General features: G+C 36.6%; 2 protein-coding genes across 2 annotated transcripts; one reads left to right on the forward strand and one right to left on the reverse strand.

Moving 5' to 3' along the window:
- The first annotated feature begins 3,761 nt into the window (after positions 1 to 3,761).
- On the forward strand, positions 3,762 to 9,955 carry Fcer1a (Fc epsilon receptor Ia). The gene is made up of 5 exons (XM_003466666.5): positions 3,762 to 3,888; positions 4,321 to 4,341; positions 6,096 to 6,350; positions 7,880 to 8,158; positions 9,584 to 9,955. The coding sequence occupies exons 1-5, from the start codon at positions 3,834 to 3,836 to the stop codon at positions 9,766 to 9,768; spliced, it is 795 nt and encodes a 264-aa protein (XP_003466714.2). The 5' UTR covers positions 3,762 to 3,833; the 3' UTR covers positions 9,769 to 9,955.
- Positions 9,956 to 15,199: 5,244 nt separating this feature from the next.
- On the reverse strand, positions 15,200 to 16,141 carry LOC100725288 (olfactory receptor 10J4-like). The gene has a single exon (XM_003466547.1). The coding sequence runs from the start codon at positions 16,139 to 16,141 to the stop codon at positions 15,200 to 15,202; it is 942 nt and encodes a 313-aa protein (XP_003466595.1).
- Positions 16,142 to 23,687: the final 7,546 nt, after the last annotated feature.

Raw genomic sequence — 23,687 nt, forward strand, 5'->3', positions numbered from 1 at the left:
GTTTCCATTTATTTCTTTTATATATATTTTGGGACCAAAGTAGGTAACCGTTCAGGTCAAGAAAAGAAATAAAATTTACGAAGCCATTGATTTTAATGTGAAAATTTATCAGTCAGCCTTATTATTGAGTGTTCTTGCTTATTCATTCATGATGGCACTTATTCATGATGGCAAAAAGAATAAAGCAGAGTTGATTCCCTCCAGGACCTAGCAATCTATAAGACAAAGGCAAGGCTTTTTCTGTTTTCCATCTTCCTTTTAGAAATGTTTATGAAATACATAATAAATATGCTATCAGTGCCAAAAACATTAAGGGTATATGGATTGAGGTCATCCCCTGAACTGAGGAAAGGAAAGTATAGAACAGGAAGTTGGGCTAACTAGATCAATGAATTCTTATTTGTAAGTTATGGATTTATGGAAATCCGAGGAGTTTTTACATGGGTACTATGATTCTACATTCACTTCAATCATAATACATAGACTGAATGAAGATCTATCTATCATCTATCTAAATTTGTGACATAAATATGAAGGGTCTCCCAAAGATTCGTGTATTGAGAACTTTATCCCCAATGCAGCAAGGTTTTGGGTGAGGTCAGAGAGATAACTGGTACTTATGAAGTACTCATCTCACCAATGAAGTTTACTGATAAGTTTATAGGTAAATGAGCTTATTTGGAAGTTGGGTTCATTTGGAGGAGTAAGTCACTGAAGGTGTGTCTTTGAAGGTTAAATCCTGTCTATAGTCCCTTCTTTTTTCTCTCTAGCTCTATCTCTCTCTCTCTGTTTCTTTGCTCTCCTGAAGTCAGCAGCTTTACTCCTCCATGCTGTTTCCTTCTTGGGGCCAATTGACAATGAATTGAAACCTCTGAAACTTAGCCTAATTAAGCACCTTCCCTTTTAAATTATGTATGTAGAGTGTTTCCAGCAATAGAAAACTGGCTAATACAGCCATATAACTGCCTATCATTCTAACTGTTCAACAATGCAAACTCTTCAGTCAAATAGTTTGGGTCCAATAATGAAGTCTTCAATTAGCAATGAAAAATCATTCAACAAGCACTTAGAGTCCTTATGATTTAGTTTCCTCATTTTTAACTATACAGAATTAATAAGAAAAACAAAGTAGATGACATGTTTCAAACTTACCTAAAGCTAATATTTATTTGACATATAGGTAATTTGTATTTTACTCATTTTATATCTAATATTATATGGACCTTGATATAATAGAATTTAAAATAGACAGAAGCCAGCAGATTGGCCCTTCTACTTCCCAGTTTTGAAGAAGAACACAAAGACCAAGGATCAGAGCTCTCATGCTTCCTCTGCCAGCCATTTCTGCAAATCAAAGTTTTGCCAGAAGCTTCTCCCTCAGAATCCAGCTATAGAGACATCTTAAATTCCACAGGCCATGTTGTTTATGCTTGGTTGCTTGAGTTTCATTTATCTACCACTGCTACAAAATGTAATATAGAATAAACCTTTTGCAAACCAATATCAATTCAAAATTTGGGCAAGGGGATGCTATTGTGTACATGGGTGTTCAGATTCAGAAGTCTGTGGTAAGAAGTGACATTAAAACATACTGGTTTCATCCTGTTCTTGATGTAGACAGGTTAGGTAGAAGAAATAAGCAGCCCTCTCCACCCAGATAGTGGACATAAATTTTGGAGGACATTATGTCAATATATACAATTTTTAAATGTATGGAAATAAACTGGTACATTCACCAGTTCTGCTAGGGTAGGGTGGAACTCTTGTCTAGTTTTAGTATTTATGGGCTTCTTCTGAGTTCTTGGCTTGTTTCTTCAGGCATCTGAACTTACATTCATTTTTTTTTCTTTTAGGTGCCAGACATCAAACTCACAACCATGCACTTGCAAGGCAGGCGCTTATGCCACTAAGCTAAATCCCCAGCCCCTGAATTTACATCCTTTGGAAATTAGATTATGGTTTGTTCTGTCATATGTTTATGTTGTTGGTTGATTTGGTTTTCTATTTTTATTTTACATTTTTACTGGAACACTGTGTTCCAGTGTTTTCTAATCCTACTGTCTTCTTTGTAACTGCAGAGAAGACTGAGATTGGTTAGATAAATTATACTAGCATTCGGGACTGGTTATTGCACAAAGCATCCTAAGTAGATTCCTAGTTGTCTCAACCCAGTCAATATTTACATTTATTCTAAGAGTATTTAATAAATAATGGCAATGATAGAAAAAGATATATTTACTAAACATGTTTTTCATGTTAGATGCTGTGTGACACATTTTAGTTGCTTATTATCTCATTAATCTCATGATAAAGCCATGATCCAGATATAATTATTGTCTCAAATGTATAAATAAATCTCAAACACTTAAGCACTAGGAGTATTTGCATTTAAGTCTCTAAACTTACCATGCAAGCACGTATATGAATATATGCACACCAAACCAAAACAAAATATATGCCTTGCATTTTTCAAAATAACTTTCTATGGTCTTCAAAATCTGTCACTAAAACATTACATGTTATGCCGCAGAAATTGGTCACTAATCATTCTTATCTTAAACTTTATTACAAGTCTTTTTAGCCGTGCATTCTCTCATCATATAAAAAGTTGTAAGTTTTAGATAGTATTTTATGGGGAGTGCCTTTGAGTTTAATTCAATAGACCCAATTTAATTTAATTTAATTTAATTTAATTTAATTTAGTTAAGAGTCTCTGAGGAAAAACATGGCTTGATGTCATAGTGTAGCTTCTGCTGTGAAAGGTATTCCTTCCTACTCCAGAATTTTGGCAAATATCAAATTGGTATTGCATTAAAAAGTTAGTAAATGGCAATTTGTTATAGGTATTTAAGGCATTACTGACTCCAGTGTCATCAACAAGACTGACCTGGTGCTAAAAAGCTCAAGAATGAGTCAGTGGGGTCCTACAGGGGGAAAGAGAAGATATATATGCAAGAAAAAATGGTGTCCATGATAGATGATTATAAAATTAAAAATAGATCAAAGCTTAGAACTATCAAATAGGTAAAAACATCTAGATCCTTGTTCAAAGGATGGTTAATATCTGCTTTCCCATGTCATGAGTCAGATTAGAACCCAACAAAGGAGGAATCTCAAAATCTCTCCTATTTGGTGAGATAGTAGATCACCCGTCACTCAGGTGAAATTGTGTTGATTTGTAGATGAGCACAACAGCAGGAAATTAAGTAACAAGATAATTGGTAGTTCAGATGAACCTCAAAAGAATTTCTGCAATTACTGACCACATGCTGGAACACATACTAACAGTATATCATAATGGTTGAGGGTTAAACTCTGGTTTTGGATTTTGTATCTTTGAACCCTATGGTAGCCACTTACCAGGCAGTGCCCTAACTTTCCTGAGATCCAATTTTCCTATCTGCAAAATGTAGACAGTGATAGCATCTAAGTCATAGGAGTTTGGAAAGAAGTGAATAAAATATGAGATATTTAGCATAGTGCCTGGCATATATTAAGATATTGTTATTTTGCTCTTCTCTGTATCTCAGTTTCCTAAGCTGCATGTTGATAATTGGGCAGGGATAGTTTAAGGGAACCCTTGGGCTATGTCTAGACTTATGCCTATTCCTCCACCCCTACTCTTTAGGTGTGAATATGGAGGTATGGTAGAGAGGAGAACAAAGGCATAAAAATAAGATTGCTCTGAGTATTATCTCTGGAGAGAGAAACAAGTGCAACCATAACCGAGTTAACCAGATATGACACATACAACATTTCCTTCTCCTTTTTGGTTTCAAGCTTATTTTTGAAGCTATAGATCCTGCCCAGTGGCACCTGGACACAAAGAGGAGATGGCTGCTGCTGTGTATGGATCTGCCCTGCTCTGGATAGCTCTGCTACTCTTTTGTAAGTAGAGGGTTGGTTCATCCTCGTCAATGGGTCATGAGGGATCTGGGGAGAAGCAGGCATGGAAACTTTAGCAATCTTGGTGATGACTCTTTTTAGAACACGTTCAAATGATAGGATATTTCCTAGGGACTCTGTTAGAAATAACTGGAAGGCAGAGGAAACCGGATTGTGCAACAGCTAAGGGGAAAGCAGACTGAGAGCCCAGTTCCTTGCAATCACCTTGGCAACTGCTGGAGTACAAGATTCCTAAAAAGAATGGCAGGGTAGAGGGAAAAGCGAATCGCATTGTCCAACCGGGTCAGATTCCTGAGATGCTTGGTCCTGAAATCTCAGTGAATGTGGATCTCTGTGCCAAACCCAGATCCCAATCCTCTGGAGTCTTAGGGGCTGGCAGATAGATGCTAATTTACTGTCTCTGGATTTTTGCAGCTCCGGATGGGATGATAATGGGTGAGTCCAATCTCTTTGTGCCTTCAGCATTTCCATGTCTCTGGGCATTCCTCTCCCCTCACAGTTTGCCTGCATCCCCTCATTTCCATTTTCTGATGACAATGAATCTGCCCCTCCCTGCTCAGCCCACTTTTTATCTCAACCTTATGATTTCCTCTTCTTCTCTGTTCAAAAGCTTCTAATATGCCATTTCCAATTCTCAAGTCATTTCCTCCTCTGTTTAAGCCTAAAACCATGTCTACAGCCCATCTTCATGTCTTAGCCTTTTCCATGGTCTTTGATTTGTATTTGTATTATTTTATTTGTATTATCTGTATTACTTGTATTATTTTATGCCTGAGAATGCTGGCATTCAGATTAAGTCACTTGCTGGAGTTTACACGTCTAAGAACAAAAAATATAGATTCCAGCACAAGTCTTTTGTATCTAAATCCAGTTCTCCTTTGGCTATAGCACTCTTGTGTCATCACCATCTAGCCGCTTTCTTGGATTTTGTTCAAATTTTCACCACATCTCTTTGCTCCTGGAAGCTGTTAGAGACTGACAATCTTGGTTTGTTTCACTTCCTTGCAAAACTGACATATAGTTTTCACTGTATATTCACTTATGATTAAATAGTCACAAAATTTAGATCTTGGAAGGTATATTTCATCCAGCCCAATTAACATATTTCTATTAGTATGTGTTTGCAATATATAATGATTACAATTGTTGTTTGAAGTTGGTGTATGTACATATCTTTTTCTTCTTCTTCTTCTTCTTCTTCTTCTTCTTCTTCTTCTTCTTTTTTGTCTTTTTCCTTTTTATCGGTACCGGGGATCAAACTCACGACTGGGTGCTTGCAAGGCAGGCGCTTATGCCGCTGAGCTAAATCTCCAGCCCTACATAACATATCTTAATCCTTGCATTTTGATTCTTTTTTCTCTCTTTTCACCCAACCTCCTTCTTTCTATACTCCTTCCAACTATGTCCCCTTTCCCATTTGCAATGCTCTATTGTCATCATTTTTCCAACCTCTTTTCCTTTGCTGTATCCCTTCTACTTTCCTCTCCCTTCATTTATAGAAGATCTGCATATTTCCTATTTATCTTTGTTCTATTTTACTTCCTCACTCTCTCTCTCTCTCTCTCTCTCTCTATATATATATATATATATATGTATATATATATATGTAAATATTTAAGTTTGTGTGTCTAATTTATTTCACTTAATATTACTGTCAAGTTGTTTCCACTTACCTACAAATGCTTTAAGTTTATTTTTCCTTATGGCAGAGTAGTGCTTCACTGTGTTCAAATACCATATTTTCTTTTTGCTTCATCTGTTGATGCCAGTCCCATACATTTGTCCATCTCATTTTCCTACATTTATTCACTTGATAAATATTTAATGAACACTTACTATATACCAGCCTTTGAACTGAGCAGTGACTGAGTGTAACAGATGGAGTCTGTATCTGAAAACGAGTTGCAATTCTCACTTATAGATTCTGAAATTGAAATTAAGAAGAGAATTAGAATAGGCAATCTCAATTCACATAATAAATTACTTCATTCTTAAATCTCCTGCATTCATATCCTGTCTTCCTGTGTTAGAGGTTTTTGGGTCACAGCCCTGATTCCTCATGCTTTAATGCTTCCCTTAGGAATCAGGATAGAATACAAGCAGAACAAGGGTACCGACTCTTGATATATTCATGGTTTTTGATGTTGTTTCACTTTTATTTCTCTTTCTATAATTTTATTTTCTTGAAGCCACTCAGAAATCTGTGCTCTCCTTGAACCCCCCATGGTACAGAGTATTTGAAAGGGATAATGTGACTCTTACATGTAACAAGAACAATCTCACTGAAGACAGTCCCACTATGTGGACTCACAATGGCATCAGATTTTCAACAAACACTGCAAATTATAACATTGTGAATGCCAGCTCTCAAGACAGTGGGGAATACCGATGTTGCAGCCAAAATTTGTACTGGAGTAATCGTGTTCACCTGGAAGTGTTGAAGGGTAAGTTCTGGGGATATGGAAATGAATGTCTCTCACATGAGGAGTGGTCCATTGGAAGATGGAGAAAAGTAGGTTATTACAAGGGTGAGAGCATCAGGGTAACATTCAGGGCTTCCTATTCGAGACTTCTTCATTCTTCTCCTACACCCACTCTTTATGCCACCTTTTCTCCTTTTTCAGTATTCTGGCCACCTCTCAATATTATTCTTATATTCTACTTTTTTCTATCTTTTCTGCCTAGACACTGATGTACATTATGTCGTCAAATGGCACAATGGATTTATGAATATTGCAGAGCTATGTATCTGGAATAGGATCAAAAGTCCTGATTTAAAGATTTTTCTCTGAATAACCCATGTGTCATGATTTAAATATTAGGTAAATTATGAGGCATATCTGTGTACCTTCCTCAAGTCATTTATTGTTACACAAAAACAGTTCTTATGTTTGTTTCACTCAACTTCTGCCAACAATTAGCAGAACATATTCATACATGTGGGTTAATCAGTAAATCTTGTATGAACAAACTAATGATTTCATTTGGGTGGATAAGTGAGTGTTACACTTTTTTCTTCAATGAAAATAAATGTTTTAAACATCTCCACATAAATCCCATTTATGAACTAAATCAGTGTAGGACAGTCTTTACTTCCCTTCTAATAAACTATAGAGAAGTCCTTAAAGCTTCCTCCTAATAAAATGTTTGCACAAATTAACCATCTTCCCATTTGAAAATTTTCTTTTACCAATGTTTTTCAGTTATTGCAATGACAGTGACTTATTGTTCACAAATGTATTTTTAGTATCTACCAATACTTAGGCATTGTGTTAGACACTAGGGATAATATGTACAAAGAGACAAAGTCCCTGACCAATAATTAGAACATTAGATTAAGAATACAAATTAGATTAAGAATACAAATAAATACAACTTCTGCATATGTTTTAAAGAAGTTTTTAGACCAGGTATTATTAACCACAGGGCTGGAAAACTTGAATAAATTATGAGCAAAATAGATTCTCCTAAGCTACAATTCTATGTTTATTTTCCCTGTAGTGGCTGAAACTAGCTGTAATAGTTCTGAAGGGAATTCTGGGTTTCAGGGCTTCCATGTATGAGTTCAGTAGAAAGGCATGAGTGATTTTATCGCTCTATATTGACTTTTAGGAAAGAGTATTTACTAGTATAAAAGACAGACTCTAAGTGTTATTTTGTGTTTACTTTTAATTTATTTTATGAGTCAAGACTTGGGTTAATGCCTATGACTTCTGACCCATATTCTACTTGTAACTTTATCTATCTAGCTATCTATCATCAATCTTCTGATGATATATCTGAGTACCTGCATATATATAATTTATTGATAATCTAGCTAAGTACATACCTATAATCTATACTATCACCTCTACATTAATGATCTATCTATCTATAATCCACCTATTTGTAAACTCTTTCCTTCCATTCCATACCACTGTTCTCCTTTCCCTTCATTTGTTGCTAAATGAATAACATTATGACTGCTCTTTAGACTGGCTGCTCCTTCAGACCTCTCCCAATGTGGTGTTAGAGGGTGAGCCCCTCTACCTCAGATGCCATGGTTGGAGGAATTGGATCGTCTACAAGACACTGTACTACAAGGATGGCAAAGTTTTTAAGTACAATTATGAGAACAATAATGCCATTATCATTAAGAATATGACAGCCAATGACAGTGGTACCTATTGTTGCTCTGGCTACCTTAACTCCAAGCACTGGGAGGAGAGTGATAAGTGTTCATCCCAACCCCTCAAAATTACTGTCCTAAAAGGTGAGTTGGTAGAGGAAAAAGGTAATAGTCCATACCAGGGAAAGGAAGAGAGGCTGTCTGAGCCTGGAATGTTTGCAGCTTGTAGAATGGGGGCAATTACAACAAATTAGAAAGATTACTAGATTTGCAATGAGGTGACCAAAGCTAAAGACTGTACCTCAGTCTTAGAGTCCTTTTTTTGTTAATTCTGATAGTAATACCTGCTAAGACTGTGGAGTTTTTGTGAAGATTGGTGTGTTAATATTTATTATACGACTTTGTAAACTGTCAAGCACTATACAGATATAAGAGACTGTGAAATTTTTTTAATCTCAAACTCATCTGTTTCTCCTGGGAGACATATTTATATTTATCAAATTGGAAGGTTGTGAACAAAGATTGTGAAGAGCTAGAAGAGTCTATTCTAACTTAAGAGGGCTAAAAAGGAAAATAAGCAGTCAATATGCCATGTGCCTGTATCTTGCAGGACAAGATAAACAGGCTTGATGTGGAATGGGTAGACAGGTTGCCTTTATGGCCCATATGGAAACTGCTCTTCTCAAACTTTCCATACAACAGGGAGAATCTTTGAAATAATTGCCTTGCAAGGAAGAAATTAGATGTTATTTTCCTATGTAATGCTGATAATTATGTCAAAAACACATGAGACCGAAAGTCAGAATTAAACTTTTCTGAGAGTTCTGTTAATGTGAGACAAACATGTTATTTGTTTCTGGGTTTGCCATGTGTAAAATAGAAACTTTGACCTCGACTCCAGTGGCATCTCCTAAGGAACATATAAAGATACTGATATGCATGTCTCACCTCCTTAAATTCTCATCTAATTGGTTTAGGGTGAGATTTGGACATCAATACTTTTAAAGGGTCTTTCTAGTGGTGTTTTTGTGTAGCCACTGTTGAGAAACTGGTCCATAAATGACTTATCTCTGTCATAGTTGGAAGCTCAATAATTCTAGAAAAATTATTCCTATGTATTCAGAATAATAGAGTCACAAAACAGTGGAGTTGGAAGGTAACATAAGTGCTCCAGTACTTCATATCACCAAGTAGTTGTGCAAGAAACTATGGCTGATTAATTAAGAACAAGGTACTGGTGACCCCCTGACTTCACTCTGTTTCCCTTTAACCTCCAAACTGTAGATGGTGGTCATGTCAGCTTCAAGAAAAGGGTCATTTTTCTTATCACTTTCTTCTTGAGTACACTAACTAGAGGATAGTCAGGAAATAGTCTTCCTTGGGCCTCCAAGGAACACAGACTGAGTAACCTAGTCTCTTGAGTGTTTTCTTTCTGTTCCTAGAGGCCATGTTATGCTAAAAATGAAGGATCATGCTGAGTTCTTCTCTTAAGGAAGATGGAGCTCTGACTCTCATACTTCAATTGCTAATACTAATCATGTTTCCTGTTGCATCTGTGTTCTACTCTAGCTTATCAGAGCAAGAATATCTGGCTGGAACTTGTTATCCCTCTGTTGGTGGTGACTCTGTTTGTAGGAGATACCTGGTTATTTTTCTCAACTGATAAACAGTTCAAATCTCTCTTGAAGATGAAAACAACTGGGCAGAACCCACATCCTGTGGCAAGTCCCCAAAGGAAAGATGTTGTTGCTTGAAAATAGTTTGCAACAGCAATTTTCTTAAAGCAGCGTATGGAATTACTTTCTTAAACACAGCTTTCAAAGTGCATAGAAAAATCTGTGGTCAACGATTTACAGAAATGCCTCTTTAAATGAAATATAACTTGTTATGTGACTTGCAATACTAAGTGCTCAATAAAAACTGGTTGAATAAGTGCAACAATGAATAGATTCCTTAATATTAGCCTTTGCAATAGAGAGCAGATTTGAATAAAATAGATACAAGGCTATGTAAAATGGTGCTTCTGACTATTCAAGGATCATTTATTTGTCTTTTTTTTTAGTTCTAGAAGCAAGAACTATGATGATTTAGATTTAAAATACCTTCTCATGACCATTAGAAATGAGGCCACATGGTAGGAGGCAGTTGAAGTTGATAATGTTTATTATTTTTTCCCACATTATTATATAAAATGTCTTACTTTTGACTGACTATTACCTTAAAGAGTTGGTCCTGGAAATGAAGCTCAGTCCAAGAATTCTATTATTATTTTACTCCTCTAATATATCCCAAAATTATATCTTAAATTTGTATGTTTTATCTTTATGAACATATTAAATAACCACTTTGGAAAAAGCAAATAATAATAATCAAAATATTTATTTATGAAAACAGTCTAGGACTGAATAATTGTCAAAGGAAATAAACAGTTTAGTTTCACTTTAAATGTTACCATCGAAGGCCCAAGTTTATTGCACAGAATGAATGTAATTAAATTTCCTTCCTAAATGTCATCCATTGGAAAGAGACAAAATTATACAGGAAAAGACCCTGACTCTTCTACTTTCTAGATTGTTATTTGAGAAGATATTCTTTTAACACCATGGGTGATAGTACGTCACTGCTAAAATAGAAATCATAATAGCCATCCAGGCTACCACTCTTCTTGCCCTACTGTTCACAAACATGGTTAAACTGAGGTCTCACAGAAAGTTCCAGTGAATAGATGCACATATTCAGAGCTCCACAGGAGTTCTTTGGAGAGAATGAGCTGAGAAAGCCTCTTGTTCATTCAGGCTCCACAACAATTAGTAGAGGACAGATATCTGGGAGAGAAATTTACAAGTAGTATCTATTAGATTTACAAGTGCCATGCTTAAAGGCAATGTTACTGGAGGTGAGACAAGAAGGAAATTATGTGAGCCTTTCTTTTTGTTTAGCTTTATCCCTCCTGCTAGACAGGTATCCGGTATGAACTGTTTTTACAGAATCCTTCCTTTTGGTGTTTCTTTACTCACTATAAAGAATTAAGAAATGGCCAGATTTCCATTGAACAGCCTGTCATTGGTTTCATGGAACAAGGATTGGTGAGCAAAGGGGAGATGCCTTGGAAAACAATGGGCCAGAAGTCTCCCTAGGATGTTCCTTGGTGTTATAGGAAAGGATCCCTGCTACTACTCGAATGCTTGCTTCAAAGGCCAGCACATGTGTTCAGGACACCTTGCTCCAGTGGTCTCTAGGGGATCCAGCATAACATGGAAAACAAGCTATTCAAACTTTGTATCAAATATGAATCTGAAGCCAAATGATTCAGTTAAGACCTAAAAACTACTTAATGTGGGTGGAAAGTCCAATCTTGATCAGTTTGCAGCACATTTCTGAGAGTTTCTGTATTTTTGAGTGTCACAGTTCACATTTGCCTTTCCTCTTGTCCTCAGTCCAACCTTGGAGGGCTATGGACAGAGAACAGATAGGGAGATTCAAGCTGCCACTAACTAGTTGAGGGGGTGGTCAATTCCTTGCCAGTCTCTGAGATTCTATTTCCTTTTTGTAAAAGGAAATGAGAGGTGTGTAAAAAGTTTTCTGTAAGGTTCTTCCAGCTCAGACATGTGTCATTTATTCCTCTCCCACTCAGTTTCTCTGTTGTGGTTATCCAGGCACAGAGTGACCTAGAAGTCATTCCCAGGAAGCTGCAGTGTGTTTATGCTCCACTCCTTTGTCCTTCCCTCCCACTGGTCTCTCGTGTACCTAAATTCTGTGTTTATTTAAGGCCCATTTCTTTCTTCTTGCTCTTGTCTTGATGGTTACTCAAAGCCTATTCAAGAAAGAATGTAGAACAGAGATAGAAATGGAGGATTTTGTAGCCTTCAGAGTATATACTATGTCCAAGGAGACCTTTGTAATTTAATACATATAAAATATTTTCCACTGATACCAAAGAAGGAGTAGTTTTGCACATCATTAGAAGAATCCATCCCTGGTTCTCTGTTTTGGTTCCTGAGTCACCTCTAAATTCTTAACTGATGGATCTAGCCCAGAGCAAAATGCAACTTTTGCTCTCCCGTAAGAGGACACCACAAACCCACATGAGTTCTCTATCATTAGGTGCTGGTTTCTATAAGTCAAAACACAGTTCCCTAATTGTGGGCAATGGGATGGAAATTTCCCAAGATATATCAAATGTGAACACTCAGACAGAAGACTTACCTGGTTAGTATTCTGGGGAACTGAGAGTTCAGGAAAGGCTTTGCTCTTCCTTCTACCCACCAAGTGGGAAATGAAGAGAGCAGAGGCACCTTTCTGAAGCTAGAGATGAACCTTCTTATGTATGGTAGAGGCACCTGAGAATACCTGGGGATTGTCTAGGTCTTTAAATGAAGTCAGAGAATAGGGTTGTTTTCCAGACTTAAATTTTGTGTCCAGTGTGGAGTAGTTACATCCAAGTCCACATTCTCATTTGGTACATCAACCTCCACAAAATTCTCTCCCAAACTCTTTCACTGTACAAGTGTGTCCAGAATCACTATCAAGTTCACTTGTTTACACAGTGGATAGCGCACCCTCCCACACACACACACTTCCCCTCTTGAAAACTGGAAGGTCACAACCCCATTTTCAGTGTTTCCCGTGATGGGTGAATTTCAACATAACTTTGACAGTGGTCAGCAACCTCTCTGCAAGTTCAGGTACCTGGCTGCAATGAAACTGAAATTACCCTCTGTGAATTGAAAGGGTAAAAAATTCAAATTTTTATTTTCCAAGAAGAAACCACTACATAACTGCCATCTAAACTGATTTACACTAAATATAACTCAATAAACAGAATATAAATATTTTTAAAAATTAAAATGTAAAAGCCACTTATCTACCCTTACTAAAATATGTTAAGACTAGAAATTTCACTCTTTACTTATGCCAATTTTTCTAGAAATGGGATGCTAAAATTGAATTCTCAGTTGATGCCAAAATGGGATGCTAAAATTGGGTTCTCTGTTCTAGAAATGGGATCTGAAAATGTTGCCTGTTTTCATTCCCAAGAAACAGACTCTAAGACCCAAATTTCAACATAGAAACTTTATTCAGTGATCTCAGTCTCTGCTTCTGTGCACGACTGAAGGAAAAAGGATAGAACAAACACAGACGCTGAAGTGTGACACAGTAACATGAAACAAACAACTCAGCCCATCACACAGAGGACAGCTCCAGACTACGAAGAGCCCTTTCTACTTATCTTACAGACAATTCCCTGAAACAAACAGAGCCTTGGAGACAGTACATCCCTGAAAAGGCAGAATGAAGTTGGAGTCCATGGAAAGGATGGCTTCTGAATTGGAACTCAGGGAGAGTTCTCAACCCATATTTCTTCCAGCCATGGGGAAATGTGTGTTAAAGTTCTAAATGATGCAACTTTGGTGTGCATTATAACATCCCATAAATTGGTCTTCAGAAAAAAGCTGCTGTTTAATTAATCATCAGACCTTTACTCAGCAGCTTTGAACCAGATAAAACAGAACTATCATGCAAAACATTTTTGAACTGGGATTTGACCAACAGCACAGGAATGAACTGGTTATCTTCTCTAGAAATCTGACACTAAGGCAAAAATATCTTCTATCCTCAGCAAGACCTCACAGGCCGGGCTTTTTTCCCCCCAAGTGACAATGTGTTATCATGAGTTAAGGACTATTTCATTTCCACTGGTTCCTCTCAGTCTCAATAGCTGCAGTTTTGAAGGTGCTTCCACAAGTGATGTCTTGCTTTCATGGGTTTATGTTCCTGGATCAGATGGATTCTGCATGTTAAGTAAACTGTGTGAGTTTAGGGTGTGACAGTCTCACTGAATAAAAGGCTAGAGTGGAATGGGTAAATGAAACAGAAATCTTTGCTTATCTCAGCATGCCCACTTTCATTTTCTGTGATGCTCAGGCATGAAACGCTGCTTAGAACTCATGATGAAAGTTAGTGGGATCTAAAACAAAACTTATAGAAAGTAAACACAATAGCTTTAAGAGCTTCTGCAAAAACTTTAAGTCAAGCTTTGGACTTCTATTGAAATAAATATTGTCCAAAATTTTAGCTAAAATGCTCCTGATCATAATGCTATTTCAGAGAGTTTAGCTCTGTCCCAGAAAAGGAACTTTTCGAACACTACCTTATTTAGTTCTGTGTTGAAAGTGTGAAAAGAGTTCAACGTTTTGGCTTGGTTTCCTTTTTAATCTGACTTATCTTATCTGCACATTTTAGGACTATGGACAGCCCATGCTTCATTCTCTGTGACTGATGCTTTTTGCTGTCTCACATTTTGGGTCAGTGAGGGCAGTTCTGTATATTTGAAAGATGTGCATCCTAGCTTTATGAAGCTTCCCCAGGTTGTGATATTAACATGTAATAAAACAGCATAAGAAAGCCTACTATAGAAGGGTATATGTATATCTCCTCACTTACACATCACAATGGTTAAACAAATTACCCCAGTATCCTTACCAACAATAAAGAAATCTTTCTGAAATGGTTTCCAAATCTGATCTTCATCAGCTTTCGAACGTTGCTGCATTTGGTGTCTTACTGGAATTGTATGATTATGGACCCCTTAGTTGATGACAGAGATCCATTCCGACAGACATATATTTGGGCAATTTCATCATTATGAGTGTCACCAAGTGGACTGGTATGAACATAGATGGAGTAGTCTCACATCCACCTAAGTGGTACAGCATACGCCATTGCATCCACTATCACTGACTGAAACCTTACTATGTAATACATTGCTGCAACTCAAAATGTTCTCATAGGTGGAGCTGCGTGTATGTGCATAAAAGCATGTATGAAGTTTGACTTTTGCACTGAAGCAGGTCTAGATTTGAAAGAGTTGGGCAAAGAATGGAAAACTATAGTCAACTAAGAAACAAGTAGATTAGATCAAGGTCTTCAAGCAAATGGGTGTCTAGCCTCTGATCTGAGCATAATTTGCACTCTGTATTCATAAGTGTATGGAAATAATTTTCCAGTTACTCTGGAACTGGGCACAGAGAACAGGGACTGGACCAAAGGAATTCTTCAGGTTAACATCCAATGAATCTCACTCTGGTCTTTGTGATTTCATACATAAAGGCATTATCAAAATAGATTTAAAAGATATATAAATATCTATACACTAAAAGAAGAAACCTTCCTAACTTTTACTGATTAAGTGGAAATTGGCTTTCTTCCCAAAGCTTTGTACAGAGCATCTTTGACCTCTTTGTTCCTCAGGCTGTACACCAAAGGGTTCAGCAGGGGTGTGATGACAGTGTAGGTCACTGAAATAAGTCTATCTTGCCCCAGGAGATTCTGAGACTTGGGCTTAAGATAGATGATTGACGTGCAGCCATAATGGATGGTGACCACTGTGAGGTGGGAGGCACAGGTGGCAAAGGTCTTCTTCCTGCCCTCTGCTGAAGCAATCTTGAGGATGGTGGAGATAATGAGGATGTAGGAGATGAAGACCACACACATGGGTAGAATAAGGACAAAGACACTGACAACAAAGTTGATGATCTCACTGAGAGTGGTATTTGCACAGGCCAGTTTCAGCAGGGGTCTCACATCACAGAAGAAGTGGGGAATGACAAAGTCATGGCAAAAGGGCAGACTAAAAACAGATGTGACCTGGACAATGGCCATGCTCAAGCCAACTCCCAGTGATCCCAAAGCCAACTGAACACAAGCCCTCTTGCCCATGATAACTGAATATCTTAATGGGTTGCAGATGGCCACATAGCGGTCATAACCCATGGCCATGAGCAAGAAGCAGTTGTTGATGCCAAAAGTTAGATAGAAGAAAAGCTGGGTGACGCAGTCTTGAAAGGAAATAGTCTTCTGAAGATTCAGAAGACCATAAAGCATATGAGGAATGATGACCACAGTGTAGCATGTGTCAGAGATTGACAGTATGCTCAAGAAGAAGTACATGGGTGTATGAAGGTGACGGTCCAGGCGAATGATGGTCACGATAATCACATTGCCAGACAGAGTCAGCAGGTACAACAGTAGAAAAACAACAAAGAAGACAAGCCTCTGCTGCCACCCAAAACTAGAAAAGCCTTCAAAGAGGAATTTAGTAACAGAAGTGGAATTAGGCTGTGGCATCAGCATAGCAGCTGGTCCAGATTCGAAGGACTTGAGAAGATGAAGAAAAGATATGGTGGGTCAGATGTGAAGCACATTAGCCTGGACCAAGGTGCTGAGTCCAGAGAGTGTTCAGTCCAGCCTTATGCACTGCTCCAGATCCCGGAGGTCATTGGTGATCAGCTACCAGCCACGTTCCCAGCCTTTTTTACCCAGCCTCTTCCTTGATACTGTAGGCATGTGCACCCAGACCTTAGCACTGAGGGCATGGGCAGAAATAAGATGGAGAGAAGAAATAAGTTAGAAGAGATTTGTAGAAACAGCTAACTGATTTTAAATTCTTGTTTGTATTTCCAGAAACAAGATTGCTGGCTTGTGGTACTTCTGTTATTAATTATAAGAGATACTTTCTTACTGTTTCCCATGGAGGCTGTGCCACTTTACATTGACCTCAACTACGGACAAGTCCTCCTTTTCTCCAAATACTTTCTAGCGCTTGTTGTCCATATATGTATTGTATACATTGATTTATATATTATTTCATCCCATTGGGAGGTGATATTGGGATTTTCATTTGAATTTCACTAATGAGAGCATTCTTTCACATAACTGAATTGAAAAGTGCAGTCATGACCTTAAAGAGATACTTGTGCATTCATGTTCATTGCAGCACTATGCACACATTATAGAAAATTATGCACTCCACTGATATGGCCATTGCCAACTGAATGAAAAAAATGTGGTATATATTTGAATGGAATATGATTCACTTGTTAAAAAGAAAATTCTGTCATGTTCACAGCATGTGAACAAATGTGGTAGGTACTGTGCTAAGTAAAATAAACAAGGAACTTAAAGACAATTATTGCATAATTACACCCATAGGAGTTAGTTAAAATATTTAGACTCATGAGATGGGAGAAATAATGTAGTGGTTATCAGCTGCCAGGTGGAGGAAATGGAGAGTTTTTGTTCTGCAAAAAATTCTGGTATCAACATGATTTGGTTCTTGAAATTTGCTAAGAGGAATAATAAAGTCAATAATATTTTATTTTAAATTTTAAAAGTTTTCAGAATATTGGGGCTGGGGATTTAGTTCAGTGGCATAAGCACCTGCCTTGCAAGCAGGCAGTTGTGAGTTCGATCCCTGGTACCAATAAAAATGAGAAAGACAAAAAAATAAAAGTTTTCAGAATATAGATCTCAACTTCAAATAACAAAGCAAAACATTAAGACATGAGGCCCCATTTTGAAGAAGACAGGCATGTCTTTCATAGGTTCATTAAAAGCATATGTTAAATATATTCAAGTTGTTAGATATAGATTATTCTTCAAGAAAATTGTTTAAAGAAAGAACTATTTGGCCATAAGAGATCTGGTTCTAGATCAAAGGAGAAACAAATGAAACATTAAAAGTGTCCAGGTCTTTAGTTGCTCCTCAACACATCTTGAATTGTTGTCCCAGTGGTCCAATGAGACTCACACCCTACCAATGCTGCCAAGATCATTCAATACCAAGTCCCCAGTATAGTCTCTGCAATGGCTTCTCCTCCCCAGGACCCTAGTCTAGACCTTGTCTTTATAGATTTCCTGTAGGATCATGAGAAATGATTCCCTATGTCAGTGCTGTAGGTATTGAATTTGTCTCCTTAAATTCTAGCTACAGGAAGGAAGGAGAAATAAATAAAAGCTGAAAGTCATCCTACTTACCTCCTCCCTTTCCACCAGCCCGATACTAATGCCTCCTTAAACAACATGCTCTCTCTCTTTCTCTCCTCTATATTTTCTACCAAAACCCAACTTGTCAGGAACATTATTGCCTCTGGTCACTGGAATGGCTCCCTACCTAATTGCTCTCTTTCTGTTGGTCTTAGTCATTGTCTTCCTAGTGAATATTGTCATTGTGTTCTTTTGAAATTGCTACTTGTTTAACATTCTTACATAAATTCTTTTAATAGTTCTTCAAACTTTTAAGCACAATATTCAAACTCATTGGTAAATTGATTACAATAATATAGCACAGTTACCACAAGGATTAACATATTTGAAGGTTTTGACCTGGCACTTGACATGTAAAAAACCCTTAGCTATTCCTTTTTATTTTTCACAAATAAGTCAGATTTACATTTTTTTTTTTTTTTTTTTTAGGTACTGGGGATTGAACCCAGGGCTTTCTTACTGAGCTACATCACCAGACACTCCATCCTCTTTTTAAATTTTTTATTTTGAGACAGTTTTGCTAAGCTGCCTGAGTGCTCAAATGAATCACTTTAAATTTATAACAGAAGTAGCATAGCAGTAGAGCTGTGGGATTCATTCTAACATTCTTCGTTGTAAAATATCTTTTGATTATCCCAGTCTAGATTTCACAAATTTTATCATTTCTCATCCATTTACTCATATACACTTTTTCATGCTTCATTGAAATCTTTTGGAAAGTGCATTGAGCAGATTTCTGCCCTGCTATGCCTACTATGCTAACATAGGTACAGCACAATATTCCATTTTACCTCTAATACCCTGTTGATAACATTCAACATTTTAGTTCTCCTTTGGGTTAATATAGCTTCTCCAACTAATGTAACTAGGAAACAGCTAATTTAACTGGGACTCTCCAGATCCTGTCTGGCTGATAACTGATAGTTTGGAGCACATTACCGTACGTTTAGCATTCATCACACTTGGATATATTGAAATTCATACATTTTACTCTTATAACTTAATTTTCTTAACCATAAAAGCCTTTTGTATCCTTTGGTTTGAATTATTTCAGTTTTCTTTCTCCTCCACACTATTAGTCAGCTCTAAATTAATAACGTACTAAAAACTCTCTCAATACTATTATGTGGGAGACTGTAACAGAACAATCAGTATTGAGGTGCAGAGAGAACTGGGTAAAATTTAAGACATAGGTAGGAGTAGGATTACTCATCTAAGATCTAGAAATGGAGATAAGGAAGAAAAAGTGAGATAATATAATAGAATGTGTATAAATGGACAAATTCACAGAATTCAATTACTGTTTTTAAGTTTGGAATTTTTATTACTTTTCTTTCTTCCAAATAATGACAAAATAAGTGATAGAAGGCTTGTTCCTAATCAATTCAAGAGGAATATACTGCATATTAGCACTTTTTTTTTTTTTTTTTGGTAGAGAAAGGAATATAGTCACTGGATTGTTTCCTGGAGTTTTCAAAATCTTCCATGCATTTGAGTTTATGTAATGTGTAATTTGTCTTGATTTTACCAAGAAAAAACATTTCTTCACCAACATAATGTGCTCAGTAGTCAAAAGCGTAAGTGTTGTATTAGAAGCAGGGAAAGAAAACTACCAAAGTGGACTTGGCTCCAACAGACTTTAGATTCCTGAACAGTCTTTGGGATAAACTCCAGTGAAATGCCTTTCAAGTATTTTAGTCGTTTCTCTCTACATTAAACTATTGATTTACATGTAGAAATTCTTAGAGATGATATACTTTCCTCTCAGACACACACTTTCCTTCTTGTGTAAACTACCACTGGTTATGTGATGACTGAGTGTACACTCTAACAAACACTACCACCCTAGCAGACAAAAAAGCGATATTTACCTGGTTTTCCACTTCTGTAGTCTTCTAGAGAGTTGTGCTCAGGCCCAAGATGCATCCACTATTCTAGAAATCTGACTGTGTGAAATAGTGGATTATAAATATGTACTGATTTTTGTGAAATGTTTCTGCGATGTATGTCAATGTCCTCTGCAAAAATGTAAAGAAACACCAGCTGTTTATCACTAGGTCACTTTGTAGAAATATGCTATTGGATTGAATAGCACATGAGTTTCTTAATCAGAAGCTTAGTGAAGTCTTACTGACCAGTACTATGGTTTAACAGGATTTCCTTCTTTGGTAATAAACTCTCGATATCACCCAGAATGCTGTACCTAAAAACATGTACACGTAGAAGAAAGACATGATGTCTATCTCAGTCGTCTCATGTCTAAGGTTGCTGTAAAGACAGGCAAAGTCATCTTAAATTTCTTTAGATTTTCCTGGTATCACATGCTGAAAGAAGCACAAATTCTAAGTTGGAGATTCTTAATAAGGTGTAAAACCTTTGTCTCAAGTGCTGGATCTCTTTCTAAAATGCAGTCAGTACTCCCAACTGATCAGTGGCAAAGGACAGAATACAAACAGCAGCCTGGAGACCTCATTACCAAGGTGACTCATTATCCCCCGCACCCCCACAATGAGAGAACCCTTGGGAGGACAGAGTTGGCTAAGCTGCTGGGAACATCTCTGTGGGTGAGAATTCTAATTTTCTATTTTAGGGTAAACTTTGTGTTGCTAGGATCTCTGTCATACTTCTGTGCACTATTCCAGGGCTAAGGAAGGGAAGCCTAATACCTTATGGGATAACTCTTCATATACAAGAGAGGAAAAGGAATGATTTCCAAGAAGAGTTTAAGCAGGGATTTTTTTCTGCCAGGAACATACAGTGATGACCTTCGGGTACCCTGACACGTGAAGTCGGTTTGATGTTTCTGATAAAATCACCCCTCAGTTCTATCTTGTGAACTTTACACTGTTCAACTGGTATTTATTCTTTCTCCTGTGCTTGTCACATGCCCTGAATTCATTTTTAGAATCTTTAGCTCAGTTTGGCCCCTGATCTCAACTCTTAACAGTCATCTTCTATCTACTAAATTGATCTCATTATCTATAGCCCAAATAGATTTTCACGTGTCCATAGTTATAAGATATATAAAAGTTGGCACTGAAATTGTGATGTGTTTAATGCTATAATAATTTTTCATATCAATCTTACATTCGCACATCAATTTTGAGCATGTGTAGTGAGAAGCTTTTATTCATTCATCTTGTGTTCTCTTGGTGTACTTGAACATTATTGTTCTAAACCACAATGGTCAATCCATTATATGTCTTTCTAATCTGTCAGTACAAAGCTATGTACATGTATTCATTTCATTTTAGAGCATTGAAATAATAAATGGAAAACTCGGGTTAAAGCAGCATGTCTTGCTTCACAAGTTAGTTGTATTATACTGGTTGAATTGAATTAATTCTAATTTATTTAAACAATGGTGGTACTGATGGTCATACCAACCTAAGAAGGCACCTTCATAAAGGTGAATAAAATGTTAGAATAGCAATTTAATTTGCAAATGGTACAATTAATTCCATGTTTTTTGCTAACTTAATTCCATGTAAATATTAAATGGATATTATTTATCTGGGCCTTTATTCATTCATTTTTGCATTGATATGTTACTGTGAGCTGGGAATGATAATAAGTGGACATAGGTACGTAAGTGTTCTTATCAACATTTCACAAATTAAGTAACTGATGTCAAGGCAAACAACTGGGAGTAAATGACTCTTTGCTAAAGTCTTTTTTACTGTGCTGCTCTTCATGTCTTTCTATCACTGAAGGACAGAGTCTCCAAAATCTCTAAAATGATGATAAAATGACTAGATAAAGTAGATATTGCTGCCAGGTTAGTGAATATTTGAGAAGACAAGAATCTAGCAAGAAAAGGTATAGAGCGACACTATCCTGACATTTAATTCTGTATAATTTCCTTGAGTAATTATGGTTTCTCATTTGTCACCTTCAGTCAAAAGAACTTAGCAACAGGGTAGAGCATGTAGCCGTCTCCATGTGCTCTTACAGGAATGAGTAGGTGGAATTAAGCTAACCCTCAAAAGACTAGAACTCTCTTTAAATAAGTTTCATTTCTTGCTAGGTAAATATGAACTTGTCCTTAGTCTAACCACCTCCCAGGAAGCAAAATAAAATTTTAACCCGAGAAAGTAAGACATTCTAAAACCTCAATTGATTTTCAGTTTATTGTATGTACATAGTACATATGTAGTACATACATAATACATATACATACAATAAACATCCCTGTACATGTACATAGTACAGGGATGGGCAACTATAGCCTGCCAGTCAAGGTGATCACCACTTATTTGTGTACAGATTGTAAGATGTATAATAATTTTTATACTTTAAATGATCAAAGCAGATAAAAAAGGAAGGAGTGTTTTGTGACATCTGAAAATTATGTATTTGCATTTAATCAAAAAGTTTCTTTGAATCACAACCACTCTCATTCATTCACGAATTATCTGTGATTATTTTGGATTACCATGGAATTTAATGCAGCAGAGATTATGTCCAAGAAATCTAAATTATTTACTATTTAGACTTCTTCACAGAAAAGTTTACTAATTTCTGATATAAAGTTTTTAGAATGTAACAAAAATATCTGCAGTGTACCACAAAACAAGGTCAAATGATTAAAAATCAAGAAAAAAATCCCCAAGCATTTGGCAGAAACATAGCTATAAAATAACCACGTTGAATTTATAACTGTAACTGTGGCAGGTTGTCCCTAAGGTGGTCCATTATGGGAGATAGCAAAATTTAAATACCTTTCTTTGAAGACTGGCAGAACTTAATTAACTTTTACCCAACGAAATATAACAAGCATGATAGGATATGTAAAATACATTATATAAGAACCCAACACATTGTATACATGTATAGAATTATCATAGCCTGTCCCAATGATATATATAATTAAAATCATAAAAAGTGAAAGAAAAAAATCTACCTAAGCAGGCTGCAACAAAAGATACTACTGGGATGTCATTGAAGAAGTGAGGTGCCCAATTATAAGAGAATTTTAAAGAGGTCCTTGGGCAAATATATATATATATATATATATGAGCAATTTCTAGAAACTGAAAGGAAGTCACAACTCATAAGCATAAGGCAATTTCAGCCTCAGCCCTACAACCACAAGGAACCAAATTCTTTCAACGATCACATAGTTTAGAAGCAGCTGCCAAACTGTGGGAAAGATTACAGATCCATTGACCATTAAATAGGTTTGCGAGCCCTTGAGCAGAAGACCAGCTCATTCAGGGCCAGTCACCTAATTGGGGAAATTGCAAGAAATACATATGTGCTGTTTTAAGTCCCAAATACATGATATTTATTATGCAGCAAGAGAAATGCTCTACAATCATTATTGGCATGTAAGAAAATGAAAATAAGGGAATAAGGCCATTAACTGTTCTTTCAGCAACAATGATGGGAAACAAAAATCAATGAAATGAAATTTTCAAAGTACTGAAAGAAAATAACTGCCAAACTAAAATTGTAAACATAAGAAAACTAGTAAAGAAAATTAACCCCTAAACTTATTTCTTGGGCTTTTTGTGTCTCTACGGTGTAACTTAATTAACCATATTGGAAAAATCCCAGCAAATAATAGAAATAAGAACTCTTACCTCTGAAAATAATCTGGGACCAAGTAAGTTCTCAGGAAAGGAAATGGACCGTTTGTTTATTTTCCCTTTCATTTTATGTCCTCACAACATCCACTGAAGATATTCATCAAGACATCTCCATGGACTGGATGGAATAATTCAGTTTCTGCTTCCTAAAAAGCCATCCATTAGGAAGAGCTTAAACCACAAAGGAGAAGACATGAATACAAATCACGACTCTTCTGTTTTCTAGGTTTGTAACTAGGGAAAACCTTCTCTTCTTC

The sequence above is a fragment of the Cavia porcellus genome, unplaced genomic scaffold, assembly GCF_034190915.1.
Source record: "Cavia porcellus strain 051 isolate PalLab524CR breed Dunkin Hartley unplaced genomic scaffold, mCavPor4.1 scaffold_7, whole genome shotgun sequence".
Taxonomy (NCBI): domain Eukaryota; kingdom Metazoa; phylum Chordata; class Mammalia; order Rodentia; family Caviidae; genus Cavia; species Cavia porcellus.

Excerpts from the sequence above, each read along its gene's own strand:
- Fcer1a (XM_003466666.5), top strand. The coding sequence starts at position 3,834 with ATGGCTGCTGCTGTGTATGGATCTGCCCTGCTCTGGATAGCTCTGCTA. Across the intron at positions 6,351-7,879 it reads TCACCTGGAAGTGTTGAAGG|ACTGGCTGCTCCTTCAGACC; the intron begins GTAAGTTCTGGG and ends ACTGCTCTTTAG. Across the intron at positions 8,159-9,583 it reads CAAAATTACTGTCCTAAAAG|CTTATCAGAGCAAGAATATC; the intron begins GTGAGTTGGTAG and ends GTTCTACTCTAG.
- LOC100725288 (XM_003466547.1), bottom strand. The coding sequence starts at position 16,141 with ATGCCACAGCCTAATTCCACTTCTGTTACTAAATTCCTCTTTGAAGGC.